Source organism: Corapipo altera, unplaced genomic scaffold (genome assembly GCF_003945725.1).
Source record: "Corapipo altera isolate COAL_440 unplaced genomic scaffold, ASM394572v1 0, whole genome shotgun sequence".
In the NCBI taxonomy this organism is placed as follows: Eukaryota; Metazoa; Chordata; class Aves; order Passeriformes; family Pipridae; genus Corapipo; species Corapipo altera.
In genome coordinates, this window is record NW_020884872.1 from 20,476,389 (window position 1) to 20,495,382 (window position 18,994).

The 18,994-nt window shown below is 40.0% G+C and overlaps 1 protein-coding gene across 1 annotated transcript in view; it reads left to right on the top strand.

Moving 5' to 3' along the window:
* Positions 1-743: 743 nt before the first annotated feature.
* ANOS1 (anosmin 1) overlaps positions 744-18,994 on the top strand; it is a 133,939-nt gene continuing 115,688 nt past the window's right edge. Inside the window, exon 1 of the mRNA XM_027640856.1 lies at positions 744-1,107. Within this exon, the coding sequence (XP_027496657.1) occupies positions 763-1,107 (345 nt within the window). The 5' untranslated portion in view covers positions 744-762. The remainder of the gene's footprint in view (positions 1,108-18,994) is intronic.

Consider the following 18,994-nt stretch of genomic DNA (forward strand, 5'->3'; position numbering starts at 1 on the left):
ACTTGCTCTTTCTAGCAGCACATACTTGCGACGGGAGGAGTCCATTCAGGCTGAACAGGGAGAGGAATGTGGTACGTAACCTCTGTGCTACATCCTGCGGCACGCGCTCCCAGCCCTGCAACTGACGGCGCAGAGAGAAAGGATGTTAGGCTCGTATATACTGTATGGTGGCCATTTTACAGCTCAAGGCACTATTTTAATTTGTACAGCTATTACCCAGAGGTATTTGGACTAATGACTTGTAGATTTTCATTTTTAAATAACTCTTCAGAGGACCCTGTATGGGTTTCACCTTGGGACAGGCGCTCACCGCAGTGTTTCTCTGTAAGAAACACACCGAGTTTCAAAAAAGTGCTTTCCATGCGTTCTTGTCTCCCCGTCCCTTTCTTTTTTTCTTCTTTTTTTTTTTTTTCTTTTAAAGAAGAAATAAAAGGCACTAACCAGGCTGTAAAGACTGGTTACCTGTGGCCCCGCCACTCAGCGCTGCGCCAGCGCGGCGGGACCCCCACCCCGCCTGCCTGCGGGCAAGGACACAGAGTGTGGCTCCTGGGGCCGCTCCGAGCCCCGCAGGTGGCGGCTCCGGTGGAGGGTCCGGGAGCCGGGGCGGCCCCGCCGACCTGCCCGCGGGCACAGGACCCGCCCGCCCGCCGCTGCCGCTCGGCGCAGCCAATGGCGCGGCCGCTGTCAGCATCGGCCCGCCCGCTGCCGCCGGGGGAGGGCTGTGGGCCGGGGAGGGAGGGAGAACGGGGTGAGGGGAGTTGAATGATTGAACTTTCTTGTGTAGTTTCTGCGCGCAGAGGTGTCCGTCCCCGGCGCAGCCCGGCACCAGCCCGCCGAGCGGGAGCGAGCTCACCCCGGCGCCTGCCGCCCCCCGCACCGCCCGGCCGCCCCTCTGCCCTCCTCTCCCGCAGAGCGATGGTGCGGAGGGCGCCCGGCGCGTCCCTCGCCCTGATCCTCTGGGTGACGGCCGCCTGCGGCAGCCCCGACGGGCCGGGGGCCGCCGCCTCCGCCCGCAGACAGGACGAGGTTTTCTCCACCGCCAGATGCACCTCCAGGTGCCTGAGCCTCCAGATCACTCGCATCTCCGCCTTCTTCAAGCATTTCCAGGTAGGGGCATGGCGCCGCGCAGGGGAGCCCCGCTGCCGCCGCCCGGAGGGTGAGTGTCCCCCGGCACCGGCGCGGCGGCGCGGGGTGGGGGCGGAAAGGACGGCCGGGGCCGGAACGCCTCTTGGCAAACTTGGGGTGCCGCGCCCCCAGGGGATGGTGGGCGGGCTGTGGGAGCCGCCGGCGGCACCTGCAGTCTCTGGACAGGTGGGTACGGCCCCGCGGCAGCGCCGAGCTCCGCCGGTGCCGGTGGGTGCCGGCCAGGCTCGCCGCGGGCGGGTCATGGGGTGCGGCGGGGACACCGCTCTGCCCTGGCTGCTCGCAGGTGCCCAGCGCTCCCGGCCGCTGCCCCTGTCAGGGCGGGACGGGCCCCGGGAGCTGCCTCCGGCTGTGTCCGAGGCGGTGGGGCAGCGGGGCGGCCGCAGCTCGGTGCTCCCGGGCCGGGGTGCGCTCGTCCTGCCGGGCTGCGGGCGGTGCGGCCGCGATCCCCCGCCTGCCTGCGGTGCGCCCGCGGGTGGTTCACTTCTCCAGCCTGGTGTGAAAGTTCGAGCCTATTTTTTAAGAGCGATAACTGGGAACGTGTAATACTTAGTTCCGACCTCCTGGGAGGTGAGGGTGGGGGTAACGTTTCTTTTTTTTTTTTTTCCTGGGACAGAGAGGCACATTTCTGGCTAACGGGAGTGAGGAAATAGGGATAAAGTGGGGGAAAAAGTGGTGGCAGTAGCGAGACCTGCGGGGCATAAAATGAAATGCTGAAAGCAGTGCGGGAGCTGGTGCAAGAGCAGCGTGTGTCTGCCCGTCCTTTCCCCTTTTCCAGTTACACGCGCACCCTTCCCTTCTCCGTTCCCCACCTGTTCTACACTGCGCAAATATTAAACCGAGTCGACTTCATTCGAATGATGGAAACCTTTCAGAGCTGCAAGTCCATCTCCCTCCCGAGCACTCAGGCCCCTTTGGGAAAGGGTTGGCCAGCTCGGTGGGAAGGGAGCCACGCTCGCCGCTTGGGGTGGCACATCTCCGCACCGCCCCGGGCACCCGGCGGGGAGCGCCGCTCGCTCACCCCGGGCTTGCCGGGCGGTGAGAAACCGGGAGCGCCCGGGCAAATGCTTTGGGTGGAGCAGCATTCGGGGCAAGGGTGTTGGCAGAAAAGGCAGGTTTGAGAGGTATTTAAGGATAACCCGATAAAAAAAAAAAAAAAAAGCCAGTATGAAAGGAAAGCTGAGTATGTGCGTTGCAACGGCAGCAGAAGTATTTGGGTGTCTGCAACAGGATTTGGGTTGAAGAAACCGGGGTGCACCCCGAAGCGGGTGGGGAAGGGATTGCCCTGCCCTGCCCTGCTCTGCCCTGGCCTGGCCGCCGCGGGGCTCCGCCGAGGCCGGGGGCGGAGGAGCGCTGTCATCGTGGTCCCTGCATCACGGGATGGTTTGAAAGGAGGGTACCATTAAAATAGTTCATTATCCCAGAGAGGGGTTAGTATTTTTTATTGCATTGTTAAGAAGTTGTAACTTGTTTCACAGTTTCAGTGGCTAAAGAGACAGTTTAGATCAAGCCAATTCATGGTGAAAGTTTGTTCTGGTTTTTTTTTTTTTTTTGGTATGTGTGTATTCTTGGCAAGATTTCTTTCACGATGTAAAACTGCTGACAGAATGCACATTGCCAAACAATCGTGATTATATTTTAATTAGCCAGGGTGAAATAAGCAGCGAATTACTCACTTAGGTCTTAAAAACTGGTTGTTTTTTTGTAATCATTTGAGAATCTCAGAGTTTTAACCCCAACTTGCTAAAGCACACAGTAATTTATATAAATTACCAGGGATTAAACTCCTGCTAGACATGAAATGACTGTAATGTTTGGAAGATAAAGTGCTCTCATTTATAAAAGTTAAGATCTCCATTGTCTTTTAATGAAGGAAAGGAGGAGAGATTTAGAGTACATCATGCATCCAGTGTTCGCACAGGAGACTGATAAGACACAGCGGACTGTAGGAGATGCAGGTTTGGGCCCTTTATTCCATAAAGGCTGAAGGATAAGATGTTCCTTTCATGCCTTTCTCTTCTCCCTCCTTCTAGCCACTCCCCTCTTCTTTTCATCTCAACTAGTAGCAATTTCTGGAGTTCTTTTCATTTCAGAGATGCCCACTTATCTTGTAATCTGATTCAACCTTTGAAGCAAACTAAACACTAGCTCGTCCCAGTAGGAGCAGGAAGGAACTCTACTGTCTCCCAGTTAGAGAAAGAATTGAAAGAAAACTAACCCACTGATTTCCCAACCCTGCTTTAGATACAACCTCAGCAGTGGGATCAGGGAGACAACAGCTGGATACTTTGTTGGATGAGGGGACATCCCCAACACTTCAGAGAGGCTTCATTTCACATAGTTTATGGTACTAAAGTCACATTAGTAACAGCCTTTTAGAGAGAATGGAGTAGTATGAATAGGAAATCTGGGTTAATAATATACCTTCTGGCTCCTCGTTTGAGGATGTTAGCCGACTAATATTTTTCCAATTTCCAGAATGATCACAAGAGATTGTAATTCTTTTTCCCTTCACAGAGAATTTTTACCCATTTTTCTTTAATGTCCCTTTCTGTGAACAGGCCAAGAGAGGTGTTCTGTTTTTAAAAAAACCTATTTTTTAATTTACATTAATTTATGCTTCAAAGCCCATTTTAAAGGTGTGTTGTCAGTAGGAAATTATTTTTATCTAGATACAGGTCAAATAATATACTTTTTTTTTCCCCATGTAGACTACTGATGTGGGCTAGAGGAGGAATCAGCCACCTAAATCAAAAATCTTTAATCTTCAGAATGTTTGTTGAAGAGGCACAGATGCCTGCTTTTTTACTATAAAATCTCCATGGCCAGGGTACTTTTCCAGTTCTGGGATTGTTGGGAAGTTCTGTGTAGAGGTTACACCAAAGGATATGTGAGATCAATATGGGACTTATGCATCACATAGGTCTTATTGCCCAATGAAATATGTATGTTTTATATCTATCTATGGCCTGTCTTCAAGCTGGGAACTTTCACAGAGCATGCTGGCACAAAGTCCTTTCATAAAAAACCCAATCAAACAAAAAAGGTAAGTGGCATATTTATCTCAGCTCTGTAACTTGGGCCACCGGACATCACCAAATGAAGCATTCGCTGACCTGTGACCAGAAAGAGTAAGGGCAAAGAGAACTCCCCTCTCTAGCCTAATGTTTAAGGTACTCACTTTTAGCCATTTTGGGAGTTGAGATCAGGGTTTTACAATGACTGTTGCATCACATGTATAGAGGGACTAATCAGAGCATTCACTGGAACCTGTCCATGCTCTTGGGTCACTGCCTTGACAAGTAGTAGAGTTTCTACTGCTGTGCTTTTTTTCTGACAAAGTTCTCTGTAGAACACCTGAACAGAGGACAATGGCAAGAGTAAGGAAGGACATGAGTGTCAAATGGCCTGCTTACAATGGAGGAGAAGGTGAGCTGTAGATTTGAATCGTGTCCTGTATCATAATCAGTGTTGTATGCATTTGGCTGTTACCTAAAAGAGCATGCCTGTGTGTTAGTAAGCTGCCCTTATGAGGTGGGAAGGGTGATTCCTCCTCTAGTTTGGAATGAAAGGAAGGACTAAAGTGTCTGGCTCCAAAAGAAACACCAAGAATGCGAATCCTGTGTGGAAAAAGGCATACTATTTTAAGGGACCGAGGTTGTAAAGAAGAGTGATGTCATTGGATACATTCTTTCCCCTCAGTATTTTCTTATTAAGGAAGTTCCCTTCTCAGAGTTTTAGCTGATATTCAGGAAAAAGGTAGGAGTTCTAATTTGAGGTATACAGAGTTTATTTGTAAATCTGGTTTTATAGTAACCCTGTACAGTAAGTATAACCCTCATAAGATGAGGTCCATTAATGCACAAGTTTTCGTATTCTTGGAAAGGGTATGTATATAAACGGGGACCTCATACAGCTAGCTGGAAAAGAGACTTGAATACTCAAATTAGTTTTGCTAGGGATTTTCTGTATAACCTACCTGTTTCATTGGAATGAGACTGAATTCCTTGCATTGCTATCTATGGATGTAGCCTTTCGCATCTACGATATTAGTTGTGGATGAACTCCTTCCATTTTCAGGGAGCAGGCATGGTGTGACCTTTAGCATTCTGTTTTCAAGTTGAGTGAAAGCACAGTTTGGATTTTAATCTCTACAGCCAGACAGCCATCTAAGCCACGTTCTAAAAACAGCATGATTAGAAGTTTTCTTTGTGAATAAGAGCTTGAACATCAGTGTAACTACTTAGGCTAAAGGTATAGCACAAAAATGTTACGGAGAGGAAAGTGTTTACTTAGACTTGTGAACCTGTGGAACTTTTGTCTTAGTTGGCATCTGTTACAGACCTCTCAGGTATCTTCCTGCTTAATGTGTGCAACTTGCTAAGTTAGTTAAAGCAGAGGAGCAGTTAGTCTTGCTTACTGGGTCAAAAGCTGAGAGGGTGGTAGAACATACCACAAGAATTAGGGGTACTTGCCAGTAAAACTGGCTCTGTTTGTGGTATGGAGTCACAGGAGAGGCCACAGCCACATGCTTGAAGAGTGACAGAATAGCTGAGGCTGGGCAGCACCTCCTGGCAAAGTGTCCTAACCTAATGTTTAATCATCCTCACGTAAGAACAAGCTGTTTTCTTATGTTCAGATGGAGTGTCCTATGTTTCAATTGTTGGCCATTGCCTCTTGTCCTGTTACTGGGCACCACTGAGAAGAGTCTGGCTCCATCTTTTTTACTCTCTCCAGTCAGGTGCTTATAAACATTGATGAGAACCCCTTGAGCCTTTTCTATTCAAGGCTAAACATTCCCAGTTCTTGTAGCTTCTTCTCACGTGAGAAATACTACGTTCCCTTTTCTGAACTCCTTCCACTAAGTCCATGTCTCTCCATGTAACAGGGAACCCAACACTGGGCCTAGTACTCAAAGTGTGGAGGAGTGACTAGAAAAGAGAATAGAAGTAGCTACATTTTGAAGGTATAACACCTGCTAAATATTGTTACTTCTAAATTAATTTTGACAATTTATGTTTTCTTACATGAGTTCATGTATGTCCATTTATGATTGTCAATACATTAAAAAAATGCTAAGGCTAAGTCAAATAATTTTTTTTCTATATTTTTACATATCAGTACATCTCATGTAGTTTTTTTTTTTGTTTTGTTTTGGGTTTTTTTTGTTTGTTTGTTGTTTTTTTTTTTGGTGGGTAATCTTCAGTAGTAAATTGAATCTTAACAATTCCATGTCTTTATTCTTAAAGGGGAAGTCCAGGTACGTTGGGATTTATACATGTAGTGTGATCCAGAATTGTGATTGCTGCTTGAAGAGGCTCATGAGAGATAGTTTAAACTCGTTAAGATGGGTACTGTTTAGAAACATACCAGCAACACTGTGGATGAACCTGGTTGCATAGGCGTTCTGTGTTAATTCCTAAATTGACTTATTTTAGTAGTGGATGAGTTGTAGTTGAAAATTTTGGTACAGCATAGACATCCCTCAAGTGGTAAGCCAGTTTCATGATACATGGAAGGAAATTAGAGAGAAATTTCCCCCTGTAAATGGGATTTAGTGTAAATCTGATAGTGATGGATTCGTACTTGGGAATTAGTACTAAGCTAGATGAGCCAAGACTAACTCAAAATTGCTTTTGAAAGTGTGGAAAAACATTGTTTTAAGCTAATAGAACCGTATGAAGCATGATGTTTAGTAGCTGTGGGAGGGAAGAATAAGGTCTTAAAAGTTTGTTACATCGAGTGACTGATAACTATATGGTGTTAGCAGGTTGTTTTTACTGTTGTAGAAGGACTGTTACCTGTCAGGACAAGTTTTTGATGGAAAACAGGCAATTCTTCTAAGTAAATAATAAAAGGTTCTGAGATTGTATATCTGCAAGCAAATAGTGTGCAAGTGGTTACCTCTAGATAACCAATAGCAGATTTCACCTACAAGTCAGGCAGCTAGTTGTTTAAATGCCAGCACATCTGCCTTCATCTTGCTTGTAACTCCAAAGTGACTGCACCTGCAAAAATCTGCAATAGGTTCCAGCTGGGAAGGTGGTAGGATAGGCCGAAAGTCTAGGGTCCATGTGTCTCTCTGTGCTCTGCTGTGAAAAAGGTGAAGATCATGAGGAAACCATTTATTGTAACTGTCTTGAATAGTTCTGAAACTGAATTGTTTTTCATGAAATCTTTTGAAAAGATATGTGGTAGTTTCATAAGGAGATGTAGTAGAATGTAGTGTGTTATTTCCAGAACATTTCAGTTCCAATGGACAGGCTGCTCAGACACTTGAGTTTGCTTAGATCTTTTGGGACATGTTCATGATCTTTTCTACATGTGAAGATGTGTGCCATCAGCTTGTGTTGCCATTTTAGTACTCATTTCCTTTCCAAAAATAGTCCTTCTATTAAATAATTCTGACTTTCATATGTCTTATAAGGAACACTGCTCTTAATTTATTTCCACAGATAGATTTTAACATTTGTTACTACTTTGTTTTCCTCAAAACTTTTTAGAAGTCCCAGTCATTTTCCTTTCTTTATTGTTAATATGGTGCATGATCTGGATAATTATTCTGGCATTTGATGTGCTCTTACTATTGAGATCTGCTGTTGTGAACAAGAAGTGCATGGATCTTCTACTAGGATCTTATGTAAAAACTTCGAAGGTGAAAGGTTTGTTTTGAATAATAATAGTTGCATCTAGTGAAAAGACCTGCATTATTCACCATATTGTGGGATTGAGCCACAGTTAGTCTTTGCTGTTGTAACCTGGTTTGTTATGAACCTCCCTGATCTCAGTGGGAGTTATATTCAATTTGTCATAACTAGGCTCAAATGTCTTTGGCATCGGTGATAACTTACATGGTTGATATGAGTGCGGGGGTTACAAAGCTGGGTCATTGTTTTCTAGCAGTTTTGATTATGCAGATTTGGGACCTTAAACTTGCCCAATGCTTTCCCAAATTAAAATGTCTGTCTGTGCCTCAAGTGTAAGTTTTAAATGCAAAGCAAATGAACTGTATGAAAACCTAAGTGAATGATTAACAATTGTATTGAACAATAAGAGTTGCCAAGATACTTTTCTCACATTTTATTTGTGGATGCTTACATATTAATAAAAAAAAATCTTTATGCTAGCTTGCTTGTGTTCATAAAATTAAAATCTCTGTTAATTTGGTTAATGTACCTGATACCAGATGCAATACATCCAACAGGAATGTTACTAATATGTTTTGAGACAGACATTTATGTATAGAAAATATTGGCAAAGCATAGTTTTAATGTCACAGGCATGTCGGAGAGAGGGAAGAGATGTTATTTCTGAAAAGCATTAGTAAACTTTTGAAAGAAAAACACTGGGAGTACTAAAATGTAAATCCTTTTTCCATTGGAAGATATATCCACTTACTACAGAGTGAAAGGTTTTTAAGATAGGCAGTGTTCATATTAAAACTGTTATTAAAACTTTATTAGTTGTCTGCATATGGGTTGTCTCTGTAATTAACTAGTGCTCTGAACTGTATTTAAATGTATTTGGTTTAGAAAGTGTCCAAAACCCCAGTACATTTCTGAGATAGCTTGAAAAACAGACTGATTTTCCAGATGCTCAACATTTGTCATTTTGCAAACGGCAAACTTCTTAAGACTCAGTGCTGAATTTGTGTGTGTCTACAAATGGAGATTGTTAATTCACAAGCTGGCCTACATCTCTATTGGCAATTCAGTGTGAATTTTTACTTTCCCAGATTATCTGTGTTTGAGTACACAGACAACTTCTGTAAACAGAAAAAGAAAGTGCTGTAATTTAGCATCCATATTTTTAAAGATTGAAAATAGTATAAATGACTATCAGGAACATCATACAGAAGACAGACACATCGGTATTAATATTTAGTAGTTAGTGCCTAGCAAGTGTTAGCCTTGAACCAAAAAAAGCACTTGTCTAGGAGTTTACACCAAGAATCTTCTTTTTTTGACCTTTCCCACAGCTGAGCCTTATAAGGCCTTATATTTCAAAAACCTTTGAAGTCCATGAAAAGCCTTCTGTTGATTTCAGCTGGATCAGGTCCATGCCATGTATGAAACTAGGTCCATGCAGCCTTTGTCAACAAAGTAGAGTGCTGTGAACTTGGTATCCCAACTCTAGTTGTATCCATTTTTTGGTCTTTTAATGACCAAGACATCACAGGACACAGAGGTGAAGAACTGGGGGTGTTGAAAGGTAAGTGGACTCTTTAAACTTGAAAGTAGAGTACTGTTCCTTTCATCTCTGATTAAAAAAAACCAACTCATTCAATTCCTTTCACTGAAAAGAATATCAAATATTTCCAGATTTGGGGAAAACCCCAGTCCAAAGTTTTTATCAAATTTCTTTTGTCTTCTGTGAATCATGTTTTCACCTCTGTGTCTCTTCTAGACTGTCAAAGAGGTATGGCATCAAAGTTAAGTACAAATATAATACAGGAAAATACATTTTCACCATAAGAAAGTCACCCTATGACTTATATCTTTAAGTTAAGGACACTGCATGTTTTGCTTTGTTTTTTGTCTTGGTCTGCATGCTACAATAAATTGTCCTTTAAAAAAGAAGAGAGTTGTCCCAGTTTTGCAAAAGATATGACTGTCCTAGTAAGCAGCTGAGATTCCTGAGGAAGGCATGGCTCTGGAACTTGTAGGAGAAGCAAAAGAAGAGACACAGAGTCTGAGAAGGGAGAAAACTGGAGATAGGTGACCTCCTACAAGCTCACAATGCTGCAAAGTGAAATTACCTAGGAGAAGAGGGCACTGTAAAATTTACTTTGACACAATTAATTGAAATTAAGGCTGGAAACAGAGAACAGGTACAATGGGTATAGGGAAAGTTGTTTGTAAATGTTTTTTGTGAATGTTTTTTATTTCCTTTTTTTTTGTCGGCTGCTTGGAGTTTTATTTTGTTTCAAAAGGTCAATTTTTCTTGTTTGTAGTTTGTAAAAATGTTTTGAAAATCCTTTTGTAAGGTAAAACTTCCAAGAAAATTCACCACAAAATTCTAACCAATCTGTGGTCCTGTCATGTATACCAGTGCAGGCACATAAATATTAAATCTGTTCTAGATCAGGGGTGCTCAAGTGTCCAGATAAAGCTGCTGACCTGTGAGAGACTGGCTTCTTTTCAGCTTGTTTTCATTTATTTCTTCCTAAAAGTAACTTGCGAGTCTGGAGGCAGTTTATGGACTGAGTGTGTTCTGGTGATGGCAACTCGTTCCTCACTTCTGTCTTTTCCTTTAACCATATTGACAGATTGTGAAAAAGAGGGACAAAGAAACGGGCTACTTTGGCTTTCTGAATGATTCCTGCTCTCCAAACATTATGAACTTACTCTCCAGAGAGTTTTCAACCAGAAATATTTTCTGGTGATGGCTGCCTGCTCTCTTGAGTCAATACTGTGATTTACTTACATGTATTCTGAAATAAATAGTAATCCCTATTCTTTGGAAAAAGCTTTGAATCTTCTTATGCATGTGTTCTGTGCATTTTCAGAAGTGATGGATTTACTGTATTGCACATATATAGTAAAGTTTGTTCATATGAGGAGACAAAGCTGGATATATGTTTTATTCCCATACAGTGAATAAGTGAAGTGGCCTCCCCAGGCAGGCAGTATGTTGGACATTGTCTACTACAGAGATGTCTTTTAAGTCAGAAATAAGACAAACTGCTGCCACTGTAATTTCTCAAGTGGTCTCAAGTGAAACTGCAAACCTAGCCAAGGTAGTGAAGACTGTTTTCTGTGCCTGTGAGGGTTGCAATCCAGCTGTCATGGATCCTATTATAAGGTAATATGAGGGAAATAGGATTGCTTTAGAGCAAATGTCTTCTGTCCATAGAGTCAGAAATTGAGGTTGATGGTGAAGATTGGATAAGAATAATGTACTCTATTAATCCAATACAAACATATTTCAACCTTTTTTGTCATTCTTATGAGAATTTATAAACATAAATCTGTTTTTCTTTTTTTAAGAGATTACTCTTTAGGGAAGTTATATTCATATTAATTTATATTTAAAAAAAAGAGATGTGATGACAGCTCATGTACATGAACATGATTTCCCATCTAATAATTTAGGCCATGAATGTAGGGACTATACATCATTTGTATTTAACTTCTAATGCTTTTTAACTTTTAATGACTGGAACATTCCAGTCAGGCCTCAGGGTGTTTTTGGACCTAGACACTATAAATTCATTTTTTAACCTCACTTGCTGTAAGATTTTGGGTTTTCTTCGAATTTAGTACATGGGTGACAATGAGGCAGCAAATAGTGAGGAAGGGGTGATAACAATTTACTATTAGTAGTAGTATTAGTATTACTGTCATTGTCATCATCATCATCATCATCATTGTCATTATGTTTTTGTCCTAATACAGTGACTGCTTGTCATTTTTCTTCAGAATTTGAATCCCTCCATAGAAACTATTTCAACAGAGTGGCTTTTTTTTTTGTTAGGTGATAGTTACAGCTCCTTTTGAAAATAATAAAGGCACGTTACTGTGTAACTACAACTAGACAATAATGAATCACATCACTACCTGCCCCCATTTTTCTTAGTCACAAAGAGTGTATAATATGTTGCCATTCAATTCCTATCTAGCAATTTTGGGAAGGGAACTAGAAGTAGGAGAGCTTAAGGCTTTCTTCTCTTTTGAGATTTCTTTCTATGCAACTATGAACTGTGAAATCATGAATTAACCAAGCATTGGTCACTCTGCATCTGCAGTCGGTGGAAGGAACATTTGGAATTAGACAAATTGACCCAAAAAGGTAAAAATAATCCAATTAATGAAGTGTGTGTCACTTCATATAGTACTTAGTAGCAGCTACAGGACATGTTTGTCAGAATAAATAAGGAAAGAAGATGTAGATTCTTGCAGCTAGCAGCTATTGTTGATTTTTTTCTTTGAGTTGAAAAATTGAATAAGCAATGGGAAAGACAGAAGGCTTTTGTTTTCTATCTAGTGGATCCTCACTGACCAAGTGAAGTAGGAATGCCTTCAATATGTAGCATATTAATTCATCTCATAAAAGATTTACTTTATTCATAGAATCACAGACATAGGCATTTGAGCACTGGACAGAAGAAAAGCTGTAATTACAGTGGCAATAAATGTGCAACAGCAAACAATAATTATTTCAAGACTCCTTTCAGTATTCAAAACTGTCCTTAAGTAGACAAAAAGAGCAGCAATGTGGACTAAACTTGAAAGTTAAACCTAACCTGAGCCATTTTCCAAACTGTAAAAAGGCATGAACATATAGAGTTTCCAAAAGAATATACTGACTGCCTTAGTTTTGGAGTAGAAAATGTAACTCAGATAGTTTTAAAGACTGAAGAGCTTTACACATTAATGTAGTATAAGCTGATATTGCTTTCTTTAGTCGGAGATCCTTCAGACTTCTGACTCATACTTTTTGATTCTTCAATTTATGTAATTAGTAGTTTGACAGGATTTTTCTGGAGCTTTCATTACTGGGCTGAGTCTTATATCCCTACACTTGATAGTAATGTATCCAGTGATTTAAATGGAAATAAGCTTAGGCCAGTGAAAATATACTGGAAATGGCCATTCAGAGTTTATAGATAAACCCAAGAAAACTCCCAGTATGCTGCTTAAAGACAATTAACTTGAATTTTTTAAATATGATCCTACTGTATCGTGACATCTTCCTTTGCAATTCAAAGTGGTGGTAAATGGTACTATGCCATTAGGACAAAGTAAAACTGAATTGCCAGTTATTTGTCAGATGTAAAACACCTTGACTTCAAATTAAGATATTTTTAGAAGAGATTCTTTAAGGTATTAACGGAAGGTAGAAGCAATTTTAGATGTAGTCAGAGCTAAGTACCACTGAAGACAGTAAACAATTTTTTTTAAAATGAAATATTGACCAGTTACTGATTGTTACTCTCTGTATCCAGGTGCCCTCAGGGATTCCAAAGCATCCCTGTAAGTTTCATCAACAGGCATGGCTTATTCTCTTAATAACAGGAGCAGATGGAAAATTTTCATGCCCCTAAGATACTTACTCATACCTAAGAGATCCATCTGGTATAGATCGAGCCTCAGTCAAGTTGTTCTCACCCATGAACTTCCTACTGAGAAAGCAAATCGAGCAGAGCTCCCCAGTCCAATGAAAAAGAAACTTGAATATTATCAACATACTTGTAGTACCGCAACCCCCTTCTCCGTGTTTCTTAATTGCTTTACACAGGTGAGAATTCTAGTAAGATGGAAGGAAACATTACGATTGGGATAGAATATCTGGATCATACCACCAGTATCTGACACTTTCCAAAGACGGAACAACTAAAATATTTGTCAGTTCTGAAAAAAAGAATGATTTGAGAAAGAAAAAAAAATAATTAATATAGAATGCCTGCTGGTAGTACAAGTTATTCACAACTGGTATTAACCACAGTTGTCCATATTTTATGAGCGTAAGGGTATATATTATTATGTTTTTTTCTTTTGTGGCTGTTGATTTAGATTAAAGATATAAAAGCAAATGCTAGACGTTAGAACCAGTTTGATACTTGCAGTGGAAATCTGTGAAATTTCCTATCCAATTGTTTGCATTAACTAGAGGCTTATAATACTGTGGCATGGGTAGGGACTTAAGCTGAGCTTTGACATCTCTCAGTTACAAGCCTTTCAATAACTTCCAATTAACCTGATTTGCGTTTTACCTTTTTCACCTGATGCCAGAAAGGTCTGAAACATGATGGACCTGTCAGCAAATGATTGCTCTGCATAACAGCTATATTTCTGGTAACCAGATGTATTAATGACAAATGCTTCACTACTGCCTTGAAGAGAGATTAATTTTCTTTTTATAGTATGTTTTCATTAGCTAGTTATCAAACTGTATTCTAAAAACTTGGTGTATGAAGTGCTTTTATGTTTGTGGGAAATTTTATGCCAATGTGATGAGGCAACGTAAATCTCCCATTGAAGATCGTCACTGTAGAAAGATACAGTTAATATCCCTGTAGCTTGAATTGTATGAGTAGTTTTAGTATACCTTTCTCAATAGAATTTAATGTTGATTTGTTCTCTCTCTCATCTGTCCTTTCACAGTCTTAGGTTGGTTGCAAGGTGGTCTAGAAGACTGGACTGCAGCAATTGTCCCGTGTAATAAACATTTCTTGTGGCATACAGCTTTTAACAAACTGTAAAAAGCTCCTAGAGAAAATGGGAAGAATCTATGGTAACCTGCATTAAAAGGCTGGTTCTCCCAAGAGTATACTGTCAGCATTGCAGGGCCAAAGGATCCCAGCTAGGATCAGGTTACCAGGTGTGTTAAATTTCAAGTGGAAAGGGAAAGACTCACCCACGCTTCTACGTGCTCCTTCACTTGATGCCTGTTTTTCATTCATTGTCAACACAATGTCATTCCAACATTTGCTGTTGTGGGAGCTATTACCGTTCCTTAAAATAGGATAGGAATAAAAATGTGGTCTGCAGACAAGCATGAACAGGGTTTACAGGTCTGGGAGCTGTGGAAAAAGAGCAGCACTGAGCTGGCCTGGAGAAGGGCATCGTAACTTCCTCTTGTTACATGATACAATTAGGAGGATTAAGTGATTTGATATGTGATATCTGAGCAGTATGCAATTGGCATCCACTAATCTTTATTGTAGGCTTAATGTGGCAGTTGTGTGTGTTGACTTTCTGCAAAAATGAGAGCTGGTTTGGGAAGGGAGAGGCCAAGGACCAAAACAAGAGGAGCAATGGAGAGAAGAGTGTTAACTTGCGTGATGTGGTTTATTGTTGCGTTGTGCTTTAGAGATGAAAGAATAAAGTTGTGAGCTTATTAAACTGCACCCTTTACATCTTGTCTGTCTCTCTGCAATGTATACAATGAAGGCAGATGTATGGAAAGACTAATAATTAAAATATGTCTGGGAATAAGACTTCTTCCTGAAATTCTGCCTAATTGTTATGGTGAAAGACTATTTGTGTGGCTGACATATGCTTCTTTGAATAAGTGCTTTCTGAGTGTATGCTAACAATATTGTGTTGGTTTATGTTCAGATTGCAGATAGGCTGTTCTGTTTGAGTCCAAGGGTCATTTTTATTTGAAAAGTTCTTTAATTCCTGAATCACCACAGAACCCTTCCGCAAATGTTTCTAGGAAGAGAAAGCTCCAAGGTCTGGTGAGGTGTACTGTACTGACTGAGCAGGTCTTCTGTGGAAAATGGAAAAAAAAAATCTCCAAAGACTATGCAACTGCATAGAATTGTGTTAATTTTTACACTTGTTACTTTTGAGGGCTTTGCTATGAACTTCAATAATTCCTCCAAAATATGATTTTTATATAGAAAACTTTATAAATATTAATGGGTCTGTGAAACTACCAATGAATGATTGTAGTAAAATTTTAGACTGCATATTTCATCTGTAGGATCATTATTTGTGTAGCATTTTTCTGCTGAGATTATACTTTACTGCATGCTTTAAAAATATTAAAAGAACTTTGACAGTGAAACAGTATTCGTATTGGCAATGATTTTTTTGAGCTTATTGCTTTGCACAGATTAAAGAGGAGAAATTTTATAGTAACACATCAAGACAATTGAAGTAAAGAGATATTTTTCACAATATTTTCTGTTGAAAAAGGTGCTGTGTGGAATTTATTTATTAATTAGTTTTTTTTTCTTTAAAAGGGAAATGAAAATATGTGTATTCATCAGCTTGTGGTGGATATGGTTGCTACCACAGATTGAAATATTTAGTACCTTGTAAACTAGTAACACATGCCAAAGAGAATGGAAATCCGTTCCTGAAATTTATCATGTGAATTTCATAAAATTATATTGGAAATAAGTAGTATGTTAAACACAAGTATGTGAGCATGACATTTGAGGGTGCCTGATACTGAGTCATAGTAACCTGGGTGCTGAAGAACTGCTAAGTTCTAAGGAATGGGCGTGCATACATACTCTTGCCAAAGATACAAATGTAGTATATAATGGTGTCCCTCTCATACATGTCAGAACAGAATAGGAGAAAATACAGTAAAACTTCACATGGCCACTATGTAATACACAGCATTTAATGGTTTTGTAATGAGGAATTACTTCATGACAATTCAACCTGCATGGAATATATGAATATTCCATGTTCATGTAGTTTATAGTTAGACTATTTATAATGGACATTTTTGATGATCTAGAAATGTATGATTATTATTTTTTTGTGTGTGGTTAGCTTCTTAAGAATGTGAAACAGCAGAACCCTAAACATTTTACAAGTCGAGAAAGGAACGCTACTCTAAATGGCCCTGAAACTGTGGATTTTGTGGAAAATCTAGTCTAGTAGGAAGTGCTGAATTATCACTCTTGTGTGTTTGGGAGATGTTAGAAGTGTCTGAGGTGCATCTACACGTTAGTATTTTAATGTGGATCACAGTTTGCTTTTGGAGTGAGTCTCTTTTGTTTCACATCATGGACCAGTCTGAGAGTTCATGCAGTGGATTTTTTCTGGATTAACATCACTGGGAGGGGTGATCCAGGGTGACCTAATGTGCTTTAGGAACTAGTGGGCGTTGTGTCCACGGGACCAGACTAGAAGTAGTTGAAAGGAAAGGGAGAGTTTGGGGTATGTGTAGTGTAGACATCATGTTCATCGGCACCAAGTTTTTTTGCTCAACAAATGTGTTTCTGTGGTTCACACAACTTCCTAGCGTGGAGATGGTCTGAGGTGTTTGTAGTTGATTCTGGAAGGATCTTTTGGTAGGCAGTGCAGGTGAATGCAGCCTGTGGTAAACATACCACATCACATGCTGTTAGGAGTCAACCAATCAATCATGGCTGGGCTTCGCAAACAAAGATCTAGGAAGGCTTTATCCACGTTTGTTACAAGCACGCTGGTGGCTAACGAGGCCAGTATGAGATAGTAGGAGTCAACCAATAATCTTATAATTATACAGAATACTAATACGGACAGTAATTTTCAGTTATGGAGTAAAATTAGCATTAGGAGCAGCATGCACACATTTCTGAAACATTGAATACTACTATATTTTGTAACCAATTGTGATTTTTCAAATACACTAAAGTAGGTCATGTATGTCATTTATATTGGATTTTGCATAAGCAAGCATTACATTTTTAGAATGCATTTTGTTCTTTTTGGTGTTAATTTCCCAATGGGCTGCACTTCTGTCACATCCTTGAGTTGGCATATACTTGTACTGTCTCATTATTTCATATGTATATCAAATCTACTTTATGACATGACAGAAAAGGCACATTAACATTTTGGAAGGGTGGGAATTTTGAAATAGGGCGTACAAACACACAGTCGACAAGCTATCTTTTGTTTACCATATTAATGCTATTAGATTAGTTTCTGTTCACTTCAACTGGATTACTTAATCCCAAGAAATGTGTGCAGAATTTGGCCCAAATATACCTTAATATGAGATTCAATATATAACTTTAATATCTTCAAGTTAGTGTCAGTGTATTTAATTCCTCCTATTGCACAGTGAAGTGAAGTTTATTTCATCTGGTTTCTTTTACAGATTGATGGGAACTTCTGTAAAGTAAAATAAGACCTCAGTTGAGATCAGTCTTAGAAGTGGTAAGAGTGAAGTCTGTAAAACCACAAGAAGGCAGTCATAACTCACAAGTGCAGTGGAGACACAAGGATTCCTGTGGCTCATTTGTTTTTACAGCTTGTGTTTATCTAGTAGTTTTTCTATGCATTTGAGAAGATAGTGCTGTAAAAAGAGAAAAGGTGTTCCACACTTAGAGATGAAAATTTAATCCAAGCAATGCATAGTCTGTTTGCAAAACTACTGATCTTTTGCTATTTCATTGGTAATGACCTTTGGATTTTGATGACTGTCTTTCTAGGAACCTACTAATGCTGACAACCAGAGAACAAATACTATTGTGTCTCATAATTTAGATGATGGTTGCTGATTTTATTTAATTTCTTTTAAAATTACTTTAATCTTATTTTTTTTCTGTTTGTATTGGTGTGTGTGAAGTTGTGGTTTTAATTATTTCAGTCTGTAATAGCAATGAAAGTTGAAGATGACTTTGCATGAACTTTTTAGGAAATACCAAGGCAAGGTTTAGGTCAATATAGTTCTATTTGTAGCCATTCATCTACAGGAGGATCCACCATATCATTGTGATAGAAATAGGACTTTACAGGTGTTAGCAATGTTAGCGTAAATCCCAAAGAAAACCTTACTAAGACTTTCTAAAAATTATTTGTGATATCCTTTTCTGATGTTAAATCCAGATGTTTAAAATTAGAGGGCAGTGTGAGCCATGCTGTTACCCATCATAATTTAATTTTCGTTTATATTTACAAACTGCAGTTATGTCACCAGAATGAATTGTTAGGCTGATCAATTTTATAACTATTTCTTACATTCAGTCACCTCTTTAACTTAATTACTTTGGGTTAATGAGTAACAAACATTGACTTTTCTACAGTTAGAACATCTGCGGTATAGAAATGGCTTCCTCTAAGGGGGATGTACATTTGATTTAGCTGTGAGTAATCATAGTGGCTAGTTACAGTAACAGAAGAACTTTAGTTATTTGTTCCAAAATGTCTTCTTGCCTTCAGCTTCCTTTTCAGAATACTGTTGCTCAGTTTTTGTCTCTTTTCTTTTTTAAAGGAGTTGAGTATAGTTACGAGATGGCAAAGAAAATATATGTATGTCATTAAGCTTAATGTTGTATATCTACATGTTTTTATATAACACAGTCATAAAGTTCTCTAGTAGTAATATATTAAACAATGTGACTAATATTTGCTAAGGGCCATTTGTTCTCTTACCTTGTCTCATATTAGAG